The sequence below is a fragment of the Melanerpes formicivorus genome, unplaced genomic scaffold (assembly GCF_026170545.1).
Source record: "Melanerpes formicivorus ecotype bairdi unplaced genomic scaffold, bMelFor1.0.p_v2 SCAF_35, whole genome shotgun sequence".
NCBI lineage: Eukaryota > Metazoa > Chordata > Aves > Piciformes > Picidae > Melanerpes > Melanerpes formicivorus.
This window is the reverse complement of record NW_027142387.1, coordinates 4,713,526-4,734,884: the sequence shown is the minus strand read 5'-3', so window position 1 is coordinate 4,734,884 and position 21,359 is coordinate 4,713,526. Positions and strand designations below refer to the sequence as shown.

Genomic DNA, 21,359 nt, shown 5'->3' with positions numbered 1-21,359 from the left:
TGATCTTGGAGGTCTCTTCCAATCCAAACGATTCTGTGGTTCCATGTTGCAGAAGCAGGCAGTTCTATCTGGTACCTGTCATAGCCTGTGGTGTGCTAGCCAGAACTGGTGTGAAGGGTGTGGGGGGAGCTTTTTGGTTTCTTTTCCTACCACTGTTAGAATCCGTGGCTAGGATGTGGGTGAATACAGCAGAGCTTGCTGGTTCATCCTGCTGACTAGGAGATCAGTTGCAGCATCTGATGGAAAAAGCTCATGGAATCATTAAGGTTGGAAAAGCCCTCTAAGATCATCGAGTCTGTTGACCCAACACCCCCATGACCATTAAACCATGGCCCAAACTGCCACGCCTGCATAGTTATGAATATCTCCTACATGAGTATGTCCTGTCCCACTTTATTCCATTTTGGTGGCAGTGCAAAGGAAGCTTGCAGTGAAGGTGTGAGATGTGCCTGCCAGGCCTCAACCAGAGACAGCTGGGTTGGTATGGAGCAACTGGGGGCACTGCTAAGAATTGGCTGAAGAAATGCTCTGTAATGTCATGGAGTCAGGCTGCCCAGGGAGGCTGTGGATGTCCCCTCCCTGGAGGTGTTCAAAGCCAGGTTGGATAAGGCCTTGAGCAACCTGCTCTGGTGGGAGGTGTCCCTGCTCATGGCAGGGGGTTGGGGTTGGATGATCTTGAAGGCCCCTTCCAATCCAATCCATTCTGTGATTCTTTACCCCTTTTTGCTGTGAAAGTCACTGTGCTCTGCAGGCCTGAGAGCAGCTGCTAGAGATCCCTTTAAGGCTTTCCATTTAGGCTCTGTAGAATGCTGCAACCAGGCCAGGCACCTGAGAGGGGAAAAAAAAGAAAGAAAGAACAAGTTAAAAAAAGAAGTCAGGTGTCTGTGAGATCCAAACAGGGGTGAGGACTCTCTTCATTGAATTGTTTGTGGAGCTGGACTTGGCCTCATCTGAACCCTCCAACTTCCATGAAAGAAAGCAGTGGCAAAAAGGTCACGGATGGCTGCTGCTGAGGTTTCTGGAAGGCTGAGCTGAAATCTAGGTTATTGAGAGCTCTGAGGAGCCCAAGAGAAGCATACCAGAGCTGAGGCTCTCTGTCTGTCTATACCTTTCTCCTGTGCTGATTTGAGAGAAGAGATTCTGTCAGATGCAGTGGTTTGGAAGTTAAAGTGTGAGGGAGCAGAGCTGGTCTTTCCCTGTGACACTGATCTGCCTTGCAGGCTACATTTCTCAAGCTGTAGGGTTGTTGACCTCAAGGAGGAAGCAGCTCAGAGCAGGGCAGATATCCTTCTTGGGACTGGAATGAAACTTTGAAAGGCATTAGCAGAATAACATAAAAAGTTCTCATTGCTCATCCTTCCTCTAGCTTTTGGTAAAGATAGTGAAAAAGGAGCTTTGGAAGAGAAGGAAGGAAAGGATAAAAGATGCAGGAAAGAGGGAAGAGAGTGAAGTATTTGCTTTCATTTACTGAAGGAATTGGTCTGTATGAAGAAGAGCCAAAGTAGTTTGCCTAGAATTATTGAATGATTTCTTGGGAAGCCTTTCTGAAGAGTCTGCTGAAGAAGCTGTGAGAGCCCCATGGCTCTGTAAAGGCCAGAACTTGGTGCTTCAATGCAGTGAAGGCTGGTGGGAGACCTGGCACAACCTGGCTGTCAGACCTCTCTCCACCTGCAGCTGCAGGTATTCTGCAGAGGTGATTTTGCATCCTGGCCCTTCCTCTTGCCTTTTTGTGAGAAAAGTGCTCTTCAGCATAACAGGTGAAGGTTGTCCTTGAGTTCTTCCACTCTTCAATCTGAGACAAACTCTGGTTCATTGTACGTCTAAATGAAGTTTCTATCTCATGTTCTGTTGCTTTCTCCTGACTTCAGACTCACCAATAAAAGTTAACTTACTGGCTGCATAGTTAACCTTAAGTCCTAGAGAATCAGAGGATTGTTTGTAGTGGGAAAGCTCTCCAAGATCATCCAGTCCAACCAGCAACCCATCACCACCATGGTCACTAAACCATGGCCCCAAATGCCATAGCCACACGTTTCTGGAACACCTCCAGGGATGGGGACTCCACCACCTCCTGCTGTCAGTTGTCTGACCAGAGCTGACCCACTGCAGTGTTTTTGTTGCAGTCTGTGCTTGCAGGAGAAAAATTCTTGGGTTTATTTTTTGTCACAAGTACTTGAATGTACCTGTGAAGAAATCAAGAGGCTTACTAGGAGTAGGCAGAGGAGCCAGGAGGACCGAGGTGAAGCCTGTTTCACACATGGGATTGTTTACCTCTTCCTCTCTTACAGCCCTTGCTGGCAGCCTCAGGATTTCGCAGGAGTTGGCATTTTGCTGTCAAGTCTCTCAAGATTTCTCACAGTTGAGTGTGGCAGTGGGAAGCCTCTCTGCAGTTCTGGCTGTCCCTTTGGTAGCTTCACCACCCAGGGGACTGCTGGATACAGTCCTGTAGGACTTCAGGACCAAGTAGATGATGGAGAGACTGGAACTTCTCTGCTGTGGAGAAAGGCTGAGAGTCCTTGGGCTGTTGAGCCTGGACAAGAGAGGGCTGAAAGGGGATCTGATCAATGTCTATAAATACCTGAGGGGTGAGGGGCAAGAATAAGGGGCCAGGCTCTGTTCAGTGGTGTCCTGTGATAGGACAAGGGACAATGGACACAAACTGGAACCCACGAGGTTCCACCTCAACATGAGGAGAAACTTTGATGTGAGGGTGCTGGTGACCTGGAGCAGGCTGCCCAGAGAGGTTGTGGAGTCTCCTTCTCTGGAGACTTTTCCAGCTCCATCTGGATGTGTTCCTGTGTGACTTGTCCTGAGTGACCCTGCTCTGGCAGGAGGGTTGGACTGGATGATCTCTGGAGGTTCCTTCCAACCCCTACCATTCCATGCTTCTGTGATCATGTTCCTATCAAAACCACAGAGTGTGCCCTTCTGGGAAGCAGTCTGCATTGCCTTGCACATGAAGCCATCTGTTGGAGCAGGAGGCTGGAATGGGAAAGGGTCTGAAAATATTTTTTGCTTTATTTTTAAGTTCTGCTCATATGGTTAGAGAGGAGGACAGACAGCAGACAGCAATGAGTAACTAGAAGAGTAGAGAAGCCACCTGTCACGATTCCATGGCAGAGTGTTTATCTTCAGACACTTTCTCCACCACTCTGCTGGTTACCAAGGAGTCACTGGCTCGTGTCTGGCACTGGAAGCCTCCTCTCCCACTCCAACACCTCTGCTGATCCTGCCCCTCTGCCACAGACTCACAGTATGGTGGGGGTTGGAAGGCACCTCTGGAGACCACCTAGTGCAACCCCCTGCTAACACAGGTCCACCTAGAGCAGGCTGCACAGGAATGTGTCTTAGATCATAGGAAGTGCTGGGTGGGAGTGGAGCTCTGGAGGTCATCTACTCCAGATGCCCTGCAGGGACATCCTCAGCTAGATCTGGGGATCTGGGGTTGTTTAGTCCTCAGAAGAGGCTGAGAGGAGACCTCATCTCCCCCTGCGACTACCTTAAAGGCGGTTGGAGTGAGGTGCTGGTCCATGTTGCATCAGGAAAAGTTCAGATTGGATACCAGGAACAATTTCTTCCCAGCAAGAGTTGTCAGTCACTGTCCCAGGCTGCCCAGGGAGGTGGTGCAGGTCTGCTGGGGATGGGAGTGGTGGGAGAGGAGAGTTGTACAAGTACTGCCCATAATCATAGGGTTGGGTTGGAGGGGATCTTCTGGATCATTCGGTTCCAACCCCCTGCCATGGGCAGGGACATCTTCCACCAGCCCAGCTTGCTCAAGGCCTCATCCAACCTGGCATTCAAGACCTCCAGGGAGGGGGCATCCACAACCTCCCTGGGCAACCTGTTCCAGTGTCTCCCCACCCTCACTGTCAAGAATTTCTTCCTCATCTCCAGTTTGTCTCCCCTCTTCCAGCTCAGAGCCATCACCCCTCATCCTGTCACTCCCAGCCCTTGTCAGAAGTCCCTCCCCGGCTCTCCTGCAGCCCGTTCAGGTACTGGAAGGCTTCTCCAAGTTCTCCCTGGAACCTTCTCTTCTCCAGGCTGAACAGCCCCAACTCTCTCAGCCTGTTCCCATAGAGGAGGTTCTCCAGCCTCTGATAATTTTTGTGGCCTCTTCTGGACCCTCTCCAGAAGCTCCATCCCCTTCTTGTGCTGAGTTCTCCAGAACTGGAGGCAGTGCTGCAGCTGGGGTCTCAGCAGAGCAGAGGGGCAGAATCCCCTCCCTGTGCTGCTGCTCTCCCTGCTTTGGATGCAGCCCAGCACACAGCTGCCTGCTGGGCTGTTAGTGACCATTGCTGGCTCATGGGGACTTTGTCACCAGCTGACACCCCTAGGGCCTTCTCCTCCAGCCTGCTCTCCAGCCACTCCCTGCCCAGCCTGGATTTGTGCTTGGCATTTCCCTGACCCAGGTGCAGGACCTTGTACTTGGCTTAATAAAACTTTGAACTTGGCCCAGTTCAAAACTTCATTTTCTTCTGATTCAGGTTTTTGAAGTAGTTTTTTGATTTGGGTGATCTGAGCTCTGCTGCTCCAGGCCTGCTGAGTTGCCTTGCTGTGAGTGACTTCTGCCTGCCTTGCAGCTCAGCACAGCCTCTCATCTGCTCACTGGGCTCAGTGTTGCAGACACACAGAGTGGAGGGTAGAGCTTCCAGTTCAGCACCGATCCCATCTGCCACTCCAGCGACCTTTCCTTGTTTGCCTGCTGCCATCTGACACAGGCAGCTGGTTCGACATCAGCTGAGACTCAGAGCTGAAGCAGCCATTTGTGGGGAGTGCCTTTGAGGTGGGCTGTGGGAGATGTCTGAGGCAGTTTGTGTTGGGTGCTTGGGTTTGGAGGGGGTTTGGTTAGGGGCAGGGGGGCTGTCAAAAGCTTCCAGAAGCTCTCCTGGCTTCAGGTTGGACCCACCTCTGGCCAAGGACAAGTCCATCAGTGTCTTTGTGATAACCCATTTCAGAGAGGGAAAACCTCTTCTGCAGGTCCTTCTGTGTTGGGAGTTCTTTCTTTGGAGAAATGTAGGATGAGAGAGTGGCAGCCATGTGGACACTCAGGTCCATGAGGGAGGAGGGGCTCTGGCATGCCAGAGTGGTTATTCCTCCTCAGCTTGTGGTGAGACAGCAGGCTGAGCCTGGAGATCCCCAGGACAGCCCCTGGAGATCAGTGGTGGAGCAGAATCCCACCTCTGGCCCGTGCAGGATGCCACACTGGATCAGGGGACAAGTAATGGACACTTTCCAGTAGTTCCATGTCCCTCTTGAACTGGGGAGCCCAGAACTGGACACAATAGTCCAGATGTGGCCTCACCAGGGGCAGGAGAACCTCCCTTGCCCTGCTGGCCACACTTCTCTTGCTTCAGCCTTAGTGGCCTTTCGCAGCTGACGCAGTTGCCTGGTCCCTGGGGCGGCCTGGGCTCTGAGCCCGCTGGGCTCGGCGGTCACGGCGGGTTTTGTCCTTGCAGATATGTGTCACAAAGATGTCCACACGGAACTGCCAGGGCATGGACTCGGTGATCAAACCTCTGGACACGATTCCTGAAGATAAGAAGGTGCGGGTGCAGAGGACGCAGAGCAGCTTCGACCCCTTTGAGAAGCCAGCCAACCAGGTGAAGAGGGTGCACTCGGAGAACAACGCCTGCATCACCGCCAGGAGCGGCTCAGCGGGCAAGGAGTCGCCCAAGGTGCGCCGGCACTCCAGCCCCAGCTCCGTAAGTCCTCGCTCCGGCGGCGCGGGCCCCGCGCCAGGCAGGTGTGTCCTCGCTGACCCTCCCAGACAGAGCCGGGAGCTGGCAGCTGAGTCAAGGGCTCAGACACGCAGAACTGGTGCGGTGGAAGGCACCTTGGAGATCACCAGGTCCAATCACTTGCCCAGGGCAAACAGTCCCACCGCTGCTGCTCAGCCGCCACCACTAACACGTGTGCCTCAGCACCACGTCCAGGTGGCTTTTGAACACCTCCAGGGATGGGGACTCCACCACTGCCCTGGGCAGACTGAGCCCGTGCCTGAGCACCCTTGCTGGGAAGAAATTGTTCCTGATACCCAGCCTGAACTTCCCCTGGTGCAACTTGAGGCCATTTCCTCTGTCAACCTGATACTAGGAGGAGCCCAATCCCCACCTGGCTTCAGCCTCCTTTTAGGGAGCTGTAGAGAGCAGTGAAGTCTCCCCTCAGCCTCCTCTCCTCCAGACTAAACACCTCCATGTCCCTCAGCTGCTCCTCACCAGCCCTGTTCTCCAGACCCTTCACTGAGTTACTTGATTCTTTTCCTCATTTTCCTTACAAACAGTTCCCATCAAGGTGGGTTTCTCCCGAGCCTACATTATTCCCAGTCTCAGGTGAGTGCAGGAGCACAGGCAGTGACCAGCTTCAGCAGCCCAGCAGGCAGGAACCCAGAGGAGGTGTTTATTTTTTCTGGGTAAGGAGGTACTGCCCCTTGTAGCAAGGCTGGGAAGAGTGAGCCAAAGTGTGGAGTGCAGCAATAGAAACAGTGAGGATTACAGAGTGGTGGGACACAGCTGAGGTAAAGGAGAGAGAAATCACAGAAGGGTTTGGGTTGGGAGGGACCCTCAAGATCATCCAGTTACAACCCCCCACCCTGGGCTGGGACACCCCTACCAGAGCAGCTTTCTCAAGGTCTCATCCAACCTGGCCTTGAACCTGGCCTCCAGGTTTGGAGCCTCCACAACTTCTCTGGGCAACCTGTCCTAGTGCCTCACCACTTTATAACTGCTTCTTAATGTCTGCTTAATGGCTCATCTCAGTCCAACTTTTTCCAGTCTGAAGCTATCACCCCTCATCCTGTCACTCCCAGCCCTTGTCTAAAGTCCTTCTCCAGCACTCCTGGAGGGCCCCTTCCAATCCTGGAAGGCTGCTATTAGGTCTACCTGAGCCTTCTCTTCTCCAGGCTGAACAACCCCAGCCTGTCCCCATAGCAGAGGTGCTCCACCCTCTGATCCTCTTGGTGGCCTCCTCTGAGAAGACAAAGGTCTGCCCAGGTCATTTCAAGTAGCCATTTCATTGATAGGGACTGCAGGAATCATGGAACTCTTTCAGGTGGAAGAGACCTTTAAGGTCCTGGAAGACCTGAGGAGGGGCATCAGGTTTGACCCAAGCTCTTGCACTCCAGCTCTGTGCTGTACTCTGCCAGGTGGATGCCCCTCTGTGTCCAGAGGCATCCAAAGCTGTGTAGCAGAGGCAGCTTTAATGGAAAATTACCCTGAGCAGCACCTGCTTGATGGCACAGAGGCTGTGTGGGTTCTGTTCTCATGCATTTTTCATAGCTGTGGAACAGCTTGGGAATGTCACACTTCACCACCCCCCTCCCAGAGCCTACATTCAAAAAGGATTTTTTTTTCTCTCTTTTTTGTTTTTTAACTGAAGGATATTAAACTTCAATATCAAACTGTCCTCAGGGGGGAAATATTGTGTGCAGAGGAGCACTGAGAGTGATTGCAAATCAAAACTGAAGCTCTGCTTTGTTACAGAGCTCCAAAGAAAGAGATTCCCTGCTAGAAAAACTTGAGAGCAGAAGGTAGGCCAAGAGAATTAACTGAGATGCAATCACAGAGCCAGAGATCCTCCTCACCAGCCCTGTTCTCCAGACCCTTCCCCAGCTTCTTTGCCCTTCTCTGGACCTGCTCCAGCCCCTCAATATCCTTCTTGGAGTGAGAGCTCCAAACCTGAACCCAGTACTCCAGGTGTGGCCTCCCCAGTGCTGAGGGCAGAAGGACAATCCCTGCACTGCTCCTGCTGGCCACACCATTGCTGATCCAGGCCAGGATGCTGGTGGCCTCCCCAAAAGGAGGTTTTAGTGAGGTGGGTGTTGGTCTCTTTTCTGTAGCAGCAAGTGATAGGCTAAGAGGAAAAAGCCTCAGATTGCACCAGGAGAAGATTAGGATGGACATTAGGAAAAATTTCTTCCCCCAAAGGGCTGTCAAGACCCGTCCCAGGCTGCCCAGGGCAGTGGTGGAATCCCCATCCCTGGAGGGGTGTCAGAGCCATGGTAGATGTGGAGCTGAGGAGCATGGGTTAGTGCTGAGCTGGCAGTGCTGTGTTAATGGTTGGACTTGATGATCTTAAAAGGATTCCATGGCTCTGTTCTGTGGTTTCTGGTTTTCTTTTATCCAGCATGAGCAGGCCCTGCAGAACAGACCTGGGCTACTATGAGGGTGGCAGGGCAGCCTTGTGCTGCAGAGCTGAGCCCTGGGCACTGCAGGGGGCTGCGCCTGAGGACAAGACATTGGCAAGCATCACCTCTTTTGTAAGATCAGGAGGGAGCTCTGCCCATGTGAGCTGTTGGTGTTTGGCCATTCTCAGGGAGAGGATGCAGCAGCTTCCAAGCCATGACCTTCAATCTGTGCTGCTGGCAGTGGGAGTACAGGGGAGCAAGCTGGAGCTTGCAGTAGGAATTCCTGCTGGTGATTTACTGGGGCTGACGGATTAAAGACATCCTGTTTCCCATCAGGATCATGGGGTACTACAAGTTGTTGTGACCTTTATATTCTCATTTCTAGCAGCAGAAAATGAAAGTCAGTCTCAGTGCAGACGAGAAAGGCTGTGGAGCACCTGCAGAAGTCTGTGGCCTCTCCCCTCCTCACTGTGAGGAAGCCCACAGTGAGCTCCCAGCTGTTAACTGGGGCAGCAGTTCCACCCCTTGGGTGCTCTCTGCAGACTGGGGAGCACTTGGTGAGCCCCTTCAGCAGATGGCAGCCAATGAACTAGTTCAGCACTGCTTGTTTTCCATAGCTGTATCATGGTGTTAGTCCAGCATTGGATACTTCAAGGAGAAGGCTGCTTCAGTTGGTGGCTCCATCCCCTCTGGCAGTGACATCTCCAATCAAACTGGAATCAACCAAAGTACAGCCCCTGTGTTCCTCAGCAGGCAGAACTTGGGCTTTCAGCACAGACTCGGAGCTGGGAATATTGCTGCCTCATCTGTGCTGGAGTGCTCCAAACCATGGAAAAGGAACGAGATCTGAGGGGTTCTAGACAACAAATTTACAGGACTTTGTTAATATTCAGGAGCTGGATAGCAAAATCACAGACTCAGAGGGTGGCCTGGGCTGGAAAGGACCTCAAAGATCATCCAGTTCCAATCCCCTGCCATGGACAGGGACACCTCCCACCAGCCCAGCTTGCTCAAGGCCTCATCCAACCTGGCCTAGAACACTGCCAGGCTGGGAGCCTCCACAGCTTCTCTGGGCAGCTTGTCCCAGTGCCTCACCACCCTCCTGAGCAAGAATTGCTTCCTCATGGCTCATCTCAATCCAGCTTCTTCCAGTCTGAAGCCATTGCCCCTCATCCTGTTGCTCCAGACCTTTGTCAGAAGTCCCTCCCCAGCTCTCCTGGAGCCCCTTCAGGTACTGGCAGGCTGCTCTAAGTTCTCCCTGCAGCCTTCTCTTCTCCAGGCTGAACAGCCCCAACTTTCTCAGCTTGTCCCCACAGCAGAGGTGCTCCAGCCCTCTGATCCAAGCTCTTGCTTGTGGCCTTCTCTGAACCTGCTCTACCAGTTCCATGTCCTTCTTGTGTTGGGGGCTCTAGAGCTGGACACAAGGCTCCCTAGAGAGTGACTTTTGACAAAGGCTTGGAGTGACAGGGCTGGGGGCAATGGCTTCAGACTGGAAGAAGCTGGATTGAGATGAGCCATGAGGAAGCAATACTTGCCCATGAGGGTGGGGAGGCACTGTGGCTTGACCAGTGTCTGATTGATGGTTTGTGTGCTGGGACATCAGTTTCTTAGGGCAGTGATTTTGGGTGGGTTTTAGCCTAAAAATAAATCAATAAGAGGAAACTGCTCCTTCCACCTGGCTCAGATCTTGTAACCAAGATCAGATGGTTCTGTTGTTAATCATCTTTTTTTGTGAGATGAAGTGATACATTGGAAAACTGAATCAGAAACATGTCCCTGATGAAGAACAAAACCCTTCTGACAGCTGCAGTGGGGTATGTTTGGGGCTGACACCAAGAAGCACGACCTGGGCTGTCGGGTGATGCTTTCTTTCCTGAGCTCTGCCCCTCCCTTGTTTTGGGGCTCACTTTTAGCTGCTGGAAGCATGCAGGTCTGTGAGTGTTGGTGACACTGGTTGCTTGGTCCCTAAAGGCTGAATCCAGTCAGTTAACGTGGTGGGTGCTGCAAGGTCATCTTCTTTGTGTTTTGTGTAGCCTACAAGCCCCAAGTTTGGGAAAGCAGACTCCTATGAAAAGCTGGAGAAGCTGGGGGAAGGGTCCTATGCCACGGTCTACAAAGGGAAGAGCAAGTAAGTGCTGGGTCTTCTCCTGGGGGTCTGTCTGGGAGTGAAGAGAAGCAGGAAGCACTGGCTGGTATTGCTGCATGTTGGAGAGGAGGAGGAAGTTCTTGACAGTGAGGGTGGGCAGACACTGGAATGGCTTACCCAGGGAGCATATGGATGCCCCTTCCCTGCAGGTGTTCAAGGCCAGGTTGGATGAGGCCTTGAGCAAGCTGGGCTGGTGGGAGGTGTCCCTGCCTGTGGCAGGGGAGTTGGAACTGGGTGATCTTGAAGGTCCCTTCCAACCAAAACTGGTTTGGGATCCTGTGGTACTTGGGGCCATGGTTTAGTGGCCATGGTGGTGTTGGGTTGCTGGTTGGACTGGGTGATCTCAGAGGGCTTTCCCAACCCAAATATTTCTATGATTTTATCATTTATGTAGGGAAATTTGGCATGATGGAAGTGAAAGCAGCCAAACAGATCACCAGCCAGAGTGACCTGCTGTGAAGCTTGGTCCCTTGAAGCACAAAACATTTTTAATCTTTTAAATGAGAGTCATTCCTAAAGCCAACCTGGGCCACATAGGCAGGAATGTGCCTCAGGAACAGTCCTGCCCCAGTGGGAAACAGCCAGAATGACCTGAGAAGAATTTGCCATCTCCCACAGCTTTTTGAGGGTGATCATTGTGGGGGCTGCTGAGGTGGGGAGGAGTCAGTCAGCATGGCCATGGCTGCACTGCATGAAAAGCATCGGGTTTTGCTTTGACCAATGTGATCAGATCAAGGGCAGAGACTTTAAGCCATTTTACAACGTGGTGCCTCTTAACTGGGTTTCAGTTTAGTGCTGTGATAGAGAGGAGGCAGAAGATTGGACTCCCAGAAAAACTGAGATTGTTTCTTGGTTTGCATCTGAGAGTCAAAACATGAAGCTGGCATTCTGGAAGCTCCAGAGAGTTTCTTGCAGTGCTCTGAATGGATCACTGGCACTGACAAGAGATACTGAAGCAGGACATGATGGGAAACAAGGAGAAATAGATTCACAGAGTGCATCAGGTTCCAAGGGACCCTCCAAGGTCATCTTGTCCAAACCCCCTGCAGACAGCAGGGCCACCCTTGCTGCCCAGGATCACACCAAGTCTGAGCTGGAATGTCTCCAGGGCCTCAACCACATCCCTGGGCAGCCTCTTGCAGTGTTTTCCCCCTCCCACTGCAAGGAGCTAAAGTGCTGTTTCTGCTTCCATTTGTGGTGTTTTATGAATTCCTCCTTCCCCTCCCCTCTTTCCTTTGCAGGGTAAATGGAAAGCTGGTGGCACTGAAGGTGATTAGATTGCAGGAAGAGGAAGGAACCCCATTTACTGCTATCAGGGAAGGTAAGCCCCCCTTAGCACGATGGCACGTGGGGTTTGTAAGCTCATGTCTTGTTTCTGCACTGTGCTGTGGGGAGCAGCTGGAGGATTCCAGTTCTGTGGCTGTGCTCTCGTGAGGAGGAAACTTTCATGCTTCACAAACAAAGCCTTTGGCATGGGACATCCTGGTAAAGAGTGCAGCTCTGCCTCTGCCTTGGTCCTGGGAGACTTCCTCTGCAAATGTGTACTTGAGAGCATGTCCAGATCCAGCCTGGCCTGGTCAGGAGAGCTGGGCATAGAGCAGCCTCCGGGAATTCATCAAGGGCAAGTGGAGGGTCCTGCAGCTGGGGAGGAACTGCTGGGGAGCTGCAGCAGTACAGCTGAGGGGTGACCTGCTGGAGAGCAGCTCTGTGGAGAAGGACCTTGGGGTGTAGGGGTGTTGGGGTGTCAGCAGGGGCCAGCAATGTGTCCTCATGGCCAAAAAGGCCAATGGTGACCTGGGGGCATTCAGAAGAGTGGGGCTAGCAGGTTGAGGGAAGTGTTCCTGCCCCTGTGCTCTGCCCTCGTGAGGCCACAGCCACAGTACTGAATCCAGTTCTGGGCTCCTGAGTTCAAGAGGGACAGGGACTTGCTGGAGAGGGACAGCAAAGGACTACAAAGTGAGGGACCTGGAACATCCTGGTGAGTGCCACAGTCTGAGAGCCCTGGGGCTGTTTAGCCTGGACAAGAATAGCCTGAGGAGGGATCTTATCAATGCCTCAAGGGTGGGTGGCAGGAGGATGGGAGCAGGCTTTGTTCAGCAGTGCCCAGGGACAGGACAAGGGGTAAGGGGCACAGACTGGAACATCAGAAGTTCATCTGAACAGGAGGAGGAACTTCTGTAATTTAAGGATGCTGGAGCCCTGGAGCAGGCTGCCCAGAGAGGTGGTGGAGTCTCCATCTCTGGAGCCATTCCAGACCCACCTGGATGTGTTCCTGTGTGACCTGCCCTGGGTGACTCTACTCTGGCAGGGGGTTGGACTGGGTGATCTCCAGAGGTCACTTCCAATCCCAGCACTCTGTGATTCCATGATCCTTTCTCAGAAGGGTGTAAGGTGCTGTGTGCTGTTTTCTTGGGGAGGTTGGGTTAATACTGGGGGTTTTGTGGGATTTTGTGAGTTAATGAAGCTGGGATCACAAATAATGAGAATACATCCTGTGGGGAGAAATGGGAAGTGTGTGGTCAGTGTAGTCTCCCTTAGGCAGTCCAGTTTCAGTGAATTGCATTCTGTGATATGCAGGCTGCAGGAGAGCAAACCTGCTTCCCTGTAGGGAATGAATTCAGGTGTGTGAAGGGGAAGTGGCAGAGTGCAGGGCTGGGGACTGCAGGGCTGAGGAGGAAATTTCTGCATGTTTGTTGATGGGTCTGTGCTGGAACACAGAATGTCCTGATCTGCTGAGATTCAGCAAGGCCAAAGGCTGGGTCCTGCACTTGGGCCACAACAACCCCATGAAGGCTCCAGGCTTGGGGCAGAGTGGCTGGAAACTGCCCAGCAGAAAAGGCCCTGGGGTTGCTGGGTGGCAGCAGCTGGAGTGTGATGTGCCCAGGTGGCCATGAAGGCCAGCAGCATCCTGGCCTGGATTAGCAGTGGTGTGGCCAGCAGGAGCAGGGCAGGGATTGTCCTCCTGCACTCAGCACTGGAGACACCACACCTGGAGTGCTGGGTTCAGTTTTGGGGCCCTCACTCCAAGAAGGACCTGGAGGGGCTGGAGTAGGTCCAGAGAAGGGCAAGGAAGCTGGGGAAGGGTCTGGAGAGCAGGGCTGGTGAGGAGTAGCTGAGGGACCTGGGGGTGTTTGGTGTGGAGAAGAGGAGGCTGAGGGGAGACCTCATTGCTCTCTACAGCTCCCTGAGAGGAGGCTGGAGCCCGGTGGAGGTTGGGTTCTTCTCCCTAGGATCAGGTGATAAGAGGAGAGGAAGTAGCCCCAAGTTGTACCAGGGAGGGTTTAGAATGGAGGTGGGGGAAAATTTCTTTGCTACCAGAGTGGTCAGGGATTGGCACAGGCTGCCCAGGGAGGTGGTGGAGTCCCCATCCCTGGAGGTGTTCAATAAAGGTGTGGCCATGGCACCTGTGGCTATGCTTTAGTGGCTGTGGTGGTGTTGGGTGGCTGGTTGGACTGGATGATCATAGAGGGCTTTTCCCACCCAAACAATTCCATGATTCTCTGTGAGGCTTGGGCTGTGCTGTGAGCCCTGCAGGGAGCAGAGCACTGGTTTGCTGATGCTGCTCAGGTTGTGGGTAAGAGCTGGCTGCAGTCCATCTGTCTTGGCTTGCTGCTGCAGTGAGCAAAGTTTCGAGCCCAGCTCCTCTGGGAGCAGCAAAAGAGCTCCTTGACCAGCACCAGCAATGAGGCAGCTTGGCAGGAGCTCCTGAGAGATGAGAGCATCCCCTTGTCGAGGGGAAGTGTCTGATTGAGTGTTCAGGCAAACACAAAGGGTTTGCTTTAGCTATGCTAATGCTAAATGGGGCAGTGCTGAGCGTTGGGGCTTTCAGCAGCTCAGGTCGTGAACTTGTGTACAAATCCCAGCAGTGCCGTCAGGGCTGGCATTCACTGCTGGAGAACGGCAGCAGCCCTCTGCCCCGCTTGGTGCGCTGCTGGAGGCTGCTGTCAGGGGCCCTGCGAGAACAGGTGGCACAGCAAGCTCCTGCCCCTGCAAGCCTCTGCAATATTTTGCCCAAAGTGGTGTAAAGAACCTTTATGTGTTGCTGTGCCTCCTCCAAACACTTAGGGAAAAGGAATTCCAAGGGCTGCCATCTGCTTGTTGGCATTTCATACCCAGGGTAAAAAAGCGAAGCAGAGTGGCAGCAGTTCTGAAGCTGCAGGATTTGTCTTCAGAGACACTCAGCGAGTCCTAGCACCTCGGTCCCACTGCTGTGAGCTCTTGCACTGCCTTTTCAACAACATTTTAGTCTTTTTACCTTAAAAGAAGGCAACTTCATGTGAAAGCTGAGGGTGATGCTCACAGAGCACATCACTATTGTTCTCTTAAGGACCAGTGGGGGAGATCACAGAACCACAGAGTGGTGGGGTTGGAAGGGACCTCTGGAGTGCATCCAGTCCAATCCCCTGCCAGCACAGAGTCACCCAGGGCAGGTCACACTGGAGCATGTTCAGATGAGGCTTGAATGTCTCCAGAGGAGGAGACCTCTCTGGGCAGTCTGCTCCAGCACCCTTAAGCCAGGGCTGAATAGGTTCAGATCTCAAAAAAGTCATCCAAGTCACTGGAAAAAGAAAGAAAAAGAGGCAATAGGTGTAAAACCCTTGGGTCAGTGTAAAACCCTTGGGTCAGTGTAAAACATTTGGATCCTTCTGAAGATGACCTCTGTGGTTTGCTTTCCAGCTTCTCTTCTGAAAGGACTGAAGCATGCCAACATTGTGCTGCTCCATGACATCATCCACACCAAGGAGACCCTGACACTCGTGTTTGAATACGTGGTGAGTAAAGTACCTGTTGTTCTGGGTGTGGTCTAGAGGGTGCTGAATCTGCTGGACAAGCTTCCCATGCCATGGATGACCAGTGGTCAGGCCAGAATTACCCTTGGCTTCCTCCAGGAGAATGGAGGATGTAAGAGGCGATGCTTTGTAGTGAAGTGGGCTACAAGTGGAGGGCTGGGGTAGACCAGATTCAGGGGTGGGGAAGTGGCTGCTGGGGCTCTTGTAATGTTCAGCTGACTTTTCAGAGTGGTTCCATACTCTGCTTTGTGGCTGTAGGTTGTTCATTACCAGTCTTTCAGTCAAGAAGTTTTTCCTGATCTCCAGCCTAAACCTCTCCTGGTTCAACCCCAGGCTGTACTGCATCCAGTAATATGAATGTGCAGAGGCAACACTTAGAATCACAGAATCACAGGATCACCAAGGTTGGAAGAGACCTTGGATCTTTGGATCATCAAGTCTAACCTGTCACCACAGACCTCATGACTAAACCATGGCACCAAGTGCCACATCCAATCCCCTCTTGAACACCTCCAGGGATGGTGACTCCACCACCTCCCTGGGCAGCACATTCCAGTGGCTAACAACTCTCTCAGTGAAGAACTTTAGAGTTCCCCATTGCAGTCTCCAAAGCTGGGCTGGGGGACTGAACCACCTCTGTCACTGACCTTACTGAGGTCTAGATCTGTGATGTCTCCTCTGGTTCTTTTTTAACACTTGTGCCTGTGCTGGCTCAGTAATCTGAGTGTCTGGGACCAGCAGTATTCCTGTAATAGTAATTCCATTGGGGAATGCCTGAGACCTAACAAACCTAAAAGGGTTTGGGTTCAACTGACTTAATGGGGCTGACATCATGGAGCTGGTGCACTGTTGCCATTAATCACTGCTGCCCATTTCCCACACTGAGGGAGCTGTCCTGATTAAATTAGTGCTGGCCCCTTAGTGATCCAGGGGCTGCCAAAAATGGAAGCTTTGGGTCACGCTGGGCTGGCGACGATTCCATTGGGAAATGAGTGCTGATGGAACAGCTGAGGTGGTCAGAGGGGCTGCTTTCAGCACTGACCCTGAAAGAGGACAATGCAATTTAACTTCATGCAGCACCTTTCTTTGCAAGAGTGCATCCCAGTGATAGGTTAAAAGCTGAGAGCAGGAGAGCCTCAGGAAGCAGCCCTGGCAGTGACTGAACTCTCTGGACACCTGGAATTAGAGCATGAGTGTGGGGAGTCTGTCAGCTGGGAACATGACACAGCTTTGGACTTGAATCTTGGAGCTGGGGGGGCAGCAGCAATAAAAGGCAGTCTTTAAAAACTGTCTGACAGATGAAGATCAGGAAAAGTTCATTGTCCACAGAAACATCTTGGTGTGACTGTGGCAGTGCTGAGCTGAAAACAGTGCAGCATAGAGAGGAGCTGGTCAGGACACTGGGGATTTTCTGTTGTTTTTTAATTCTCCATTTATTTCTCTCTCTGAGAGCCTTGGGGCTGTTGAGCCTGGAGAAGAGCAGCCCCAGAGAGGAGCTGATCAATGCTCAGCAAGAGCTGAAGGTTGAGGGGCAAGAGGATGGGGCTGGGCTCTTGTCAGTGGTGCCCAGTGACAGGACAAGGGGCAATGGACACAAACTGGAACCTAGGAGGTTTCGCTTGAACTTAAGGAGAAACATCTTTGGTGTGAAGGTGCTGGAGCTCTGGAGCAGGCTGCCCAGTGAGGCTGTGGAGTTTCCTTCTCTGGAGAGCTTCCAAACCCCACCTGGATGTGTTCCTGTGTGACCTTCTGTAGGTGATCCTGCCGTGGCAGGGGTTTGGACTCAGTGATCTCCCGAGGTCCCTTCCTACCCCCTACCATTCTGTGATGCTGTGATTCTGTCACAAATTTACCACATGCAGGATGTTAGGACAACAATGAAGAATTGCCATGTGGTGATGTTCAGAGCAGTCAGCCTCCAGGGGTGCCAAACCCCACGTGTGTGTGCTGTCTGTGGCTGAAGAGTCTCCCCATTTGCCATGTTCCCTGCCCGCTCCTCAGCAGGGTGTTTCTTGCTGCAGTCACACAGATATTAATGCTTTTTTTTGCTCTCCATCTGACTCTCTTGCAGCACACTGATTTGTGTCAGTACATGGACAAACACCCTGGAGGGCTTCACCCAGAGAATGTGAAGGTAAGAGCCCAGAAGAGCAGGCACTAGAGCAGCAGTAGCTGCTGCGTGTGGCGCGTCACCTCAGGTGGTCCATAGCTGAAGGGAGGGTGCTTGGCACAGCAGCCATGGGTTACAAGAGTGTTTCAGGACATTCTTCATGTAAGCATCTCCCAGAGTCTGCCTCCCTTCCTGGAAGGAATGTCTTCCTTGCAGACTGGAGAGCTGGAAGAAATTCTTGGTGGTGAGAGTGGGGAGGCCCTGGCACAGGCTGCCCAGGGAGGTTGTGGATGCCCTTTCCCTGGAGGTGTTTCAGACACACGTGGCCACGGGGCTTGGGAACATGATTTAGTGGCCATGGTGGTGTTGGGTTGATGGCTGGACTGGATGACCTTAGAGGGCTTTTCCAACCCAAACAATTCCAGGGTTCTATGATTCAGTATCAGATCTTTCCTGATCTCTCAGCTCCCTGATTATGATGAAGCATTTCCAGAGCTGATCTCACTTGTAAAGCCTATTTTTCCCCCGCTCTGAGGTATCTGCTGAGAATCATCCCAGAGGATGGAGGAGGGAGTTTATTAGCAGGATGTAATGGAAAGACAGATTGGGAGAGACCTGATCCAGTTACTTCCTGGGAAGCCAGCCAAGTGATTTGAACATCAGAGGGGAGCCAGTCAGAGCTGCAGAGTGTGCAGAGATCCCCCTGATGCTGTCTGTTACACTTGTCTTGCACTTTGGCACCAGTCTCAGTGCTCCACCTTGGAAGAATTTCAGTCATCACTCCTCACACTGGGAGCTTTACTCCAGTCTTTAATTTCCTGAAATTGAGAAGCTCATGCAAAAAAAAAAAAAAGAAAAAGCAATCTCTCCTTGCTGGAAATGTCAGGAAGCTTTTGTGTTCAAGAAAGGACAATGTTTGCAAAAGAGCACTGAATTAGGGGGTTGGGCAGTAACTGATGGTTGTTGTACACCAGTGGCTGTGGAATGCAGACTGGGTAATTTCTGTGGCATTTCACTGGACCTGCTGGCTTCCACAACTCCCTGGAAGGAGGCTGGAATGAAGTGGGGGTTGGTCTCTTCTACCAACTAACAAATGATAGAAAGGGAGTTGCTTCAGGTTGCACCAGGCGAGGGTTAGGTTGGAGGTGAGGAAAAATTTCTTTGCTGCAAGAGCGGTCAGGGATTGGCACAGGCTGCCCAGGGAGGTGGTGGAGTCCTCATCCCTGGAGGTGTTCCAGAAATGTGTGGCCGTGGTGCTTGGGGCCGTGGTTTGGCAGTCACGGTGGTGTTGGGCTGGATGATCTTGGAAGGCTTTTCCAACCTTGGTGACTGAGATTCTATGAAATATCCTGGTGACAGAAATGTGCTTAGGCACCTGCAGTGTCTGTATCAGAAGGACCTTGGACAGAAGCAGTTGTGTCTCTCCAGGGATTCTGCCTAACCATTGTACACAACCTGGGGAGCTGCCAAGTCTGGAGAGCTACCATTTGTTGCTAACTCTGAGTGTGCTGTGTACGGTCTGAGAATTACAGAGGAAAGATGAGGCCATCAGCTCACAAGTCCCTGTTTGTAGGCAGAGCCTCATCTTCTCTATGGTTTTCAGGGCATCTTTCTGGTTTCCCCAGACTGAAGGCAATCACTGAATCCTGAAAATGTGGCCCCACAGGAGGCTGTGTTTCTGCTGGAGGCTACAGCTGCTGTCTTGCCCCTTCTTGGAGCTATGAGCTGCTCCCTATGGCTGCACACCTTGGTGTGTACCACAGCACAGAGGAGTGCAGGACTTGCTGCTTCTCTCCTTGTGTTGTTCCTCTTGGTCTGACCTACTGCGATCTGTTCTGGCTTGCTTTCCTGCAGCTGTTGGTGCCTTTAGAGATAGCTCATGCTTCCTGACCTAGCAGGTGAAACATCTGGATTGCTTCCTGCAGCAGGAACTCTACTGCTTCTGCTGGGTCATGGCAGCAGCTGACCTCAGCAGTGATTTGTTTTTATAATGATGATGTTCATGCAGTTGTGTTCCTGTCTGCCTGGTGCAGGGCTCCTTCCAGTGGCCTTTTGCCTTGTCTTCTTGGTTTCCTGACCCTTTGTTTGCAGCTGCCCAGAAAGAGTTTTGTGAAGTCATGTTCCTATTCTAAGGTGGTTTTTAGTCCATTTCAGCATGGCCTGTGAAGAGGCAGCTGTCCTTAACTGCCTTTAAACTCTCCAGTATCACCTTTAATTTAACTGCCTCTGTTACCTGTCTTGTTACATACCCAGGAATGGAAGCAAATCCGTATCTTTTGCATCTGAGTCCATTTTCTGGGGCTCCTGTCACTGGAGGATCCAGTAGCTGCGAGCACAGGCTTGCATCTGTCGTGCCTGTGTTGCTTGTTTGCCTTTCTGCCTCAGCAATGAATCTGTGCAGGGAAGCCAATTTGCTCTTTAATTAGTGCTGCTGCACGGAAATAGCTGCAGCCCTTGGGGAAAGCATCCTCGCTTAGGTTTTGTCCTGCCTTTTCCCTCTGCTTGCAGTGTTGGAGGTAAACAGTGATTTGTGTGAGCAGCTGACTGCAAAAGCCACCTCTGACAAACCAGGAGGACCCTTGCTTCTGAGCCCTGCTCCTCAGTCTGAATGACAGCAGGGCTGTCACCCAGACAGGAACTGTCTCTTGTCCCTTGATTCCTCTCCAAATCTTCCCTTCAGGCAGCACAGAAGGCTGCTGTGTCTGCTGTGACCAGAGGGAGAAGGAGCTTCCAGTCTGTTCTTATTCACAGAGTCACAGAATGGTTTGGGGTGGAAAAGCCCAAACAAGTTATGCCTTAAGTTAGGTTGGAGATGGGGAAAAATTTCTCTGCTGCAAGAGTGGTCAGGGGTTGGCACAGGCTGCCCAGGGAGGTGGTGGAGTCCCCATCCCTGGAGGTGTTCCAGAAATGTGTGGCTTGTGGCACTTGGGGCCATGGTTTGGTGGGCATGCCCCTCTCTGGACCTGCTCCAGCCCCCCAATGTCCTTGGAGTGATGATTTGTACAGCCCAGTTGAGAGTACAAAGTTACATGGTGGGGGCTTAGTTAGGTTCCTCTTGAAATTTTTCCTGGTTTGAAGGGAAAAATCCAACTTTGAACAACAAAAATCCTGCTTCAAGTTAAAAAAATCCTCCTTGGATGGAGTGAAATACTTCTTTGAAGGAATCAAATGCTGTTTTAAAGGGAAAAAAATCCTACTTTGTAGGAATAAGTCCTACTTTGAAGGAATAAGTTCCTATTTTGAGGGCAAAAATCCTATTGTGAAGGAAAAAATCCTACTTTGAGGGGAAAAAAATTCTACTTTGAAAGAATAAAATCCTGCATTGAAAGAAAAGCCCCTCCCCTCCTTCCCTCTTGCTGTGGCTCCCTGGCATTACTGTTCTGCCATTAATTTCCTCTTTGTTTTAGCTGCAGTGTCCCCTCCCCCATGCTGCTGTTCCCTGTAATTAGAGGTGACACACAGCTGTCCCCAGGCCACCTCCTCATCTCCAGGGCCACGTGGGTGACTGCAACATACTGAGGGCTGGGCAGGAAGGGAGCCTGCTGCAGACACCTTGGGTTGGTGCTGTTCTGTGTGGGGCAGGGCTCGCAGGCTGGGCTGGGAGCCCTCCCAGCACAAGGGGTTTGGGTGGAAATCTGCTTGTGTTGAGTGTGGGTGGGATGGAGGAGAGTTTGGGAGCATTCCCGGTACCCAGCCTGCATGGGGTGGAGCAAATGAGCTGTGGCTGTGTGCACTGAGCATTAACAGAGGTGCCTGCTGTCTGTCCCCTCTCTTGCAGCTGCTGCTGTTCCAGCTGCTGCGTGGCCTCTCCTACATCCACCAGCGCTACATCCTGCACAGGGACCTGAAACCACAGAACCTCCTCATCAGCGACACGGGAGAGCTGAAGCTGGCAGACTTTGGTAGGCAAGCAGGCAGTTACCAGGCTCTGCTGTTCCTGGAGGGGTGTCAGGCAGATGGGTCCAGTCGTTTCCCGTCCCACCCTCCAGCTCTGACCCAGCCCTGTGCCTCAGGCACACCTCCATGGAGATAGTCCTGTCTCCTGAGGCAAGGCAGTGATGGTGGCCAACACAATGCTTGATGAAAAGGTAGCAGGTGGAAGGCAAAGCTACTGCAGTTCTGCCAAGGAGGGGAACCCTCAAAGAGTTTCATTTCATTGGCTGTGGGACCACCAAATTAGAATGGCAGGAT

The 21,359-nt window shown here is 52.2% G+C and overlaps 1 protein-coding gene and 1 non-coding gene across 7 annotated transcripts in view; both read left to right on the top strand.

Moving 5' to 3' along the window:
• Positions 1-21,359, top strand: part of CDK14 (cyclin dependent kinase 14) — a 116,371-nt gene that overhangs the window by 32,249 nt on the left and 62,763 nt on the right. For 5 of the 6 annotated variants that reach the window (XM_068156906.1, XM_068156909.1, XM_068156911.1 and 2 more), the window contains 6 exons: positions 5,457-5,702; positions 10,156-10,250; positions 11,510-11,589; positions 14,946-15,040; positions 17,130-17,192; positions 20,947-21,070. In XM_068156906.1, the coding sequence (XP_068013007.1) occupies positions 5,457-5,702; positions 10,156-10,250; positions 11,510-11,589; positions 14,946-15,040; positions 17,130-17,192; positions 20,947-21,070 (703 nt within the window). The remainder of the gene's footprint in view (positions 1-5,456; positions 5,703-10,155; positions 10,251-11,509; positions 11,590-14,945; positions 15,041-17,129; positions 17,193-20,946; positions 21,071-21,359) is intronic. The other variant, XM_068156908.1, reaches the window with a different exon arrangement.
• On the top strand, positions 19,836-19,948 carry LOC137450491 (small nucleolar RNA SNORA17). Its single transcript, XR_010989591.1, has one exon. It is a non-coding gene; the product is annotated as a small nucleolar RNA SNORA17 (small nucleolar RNA).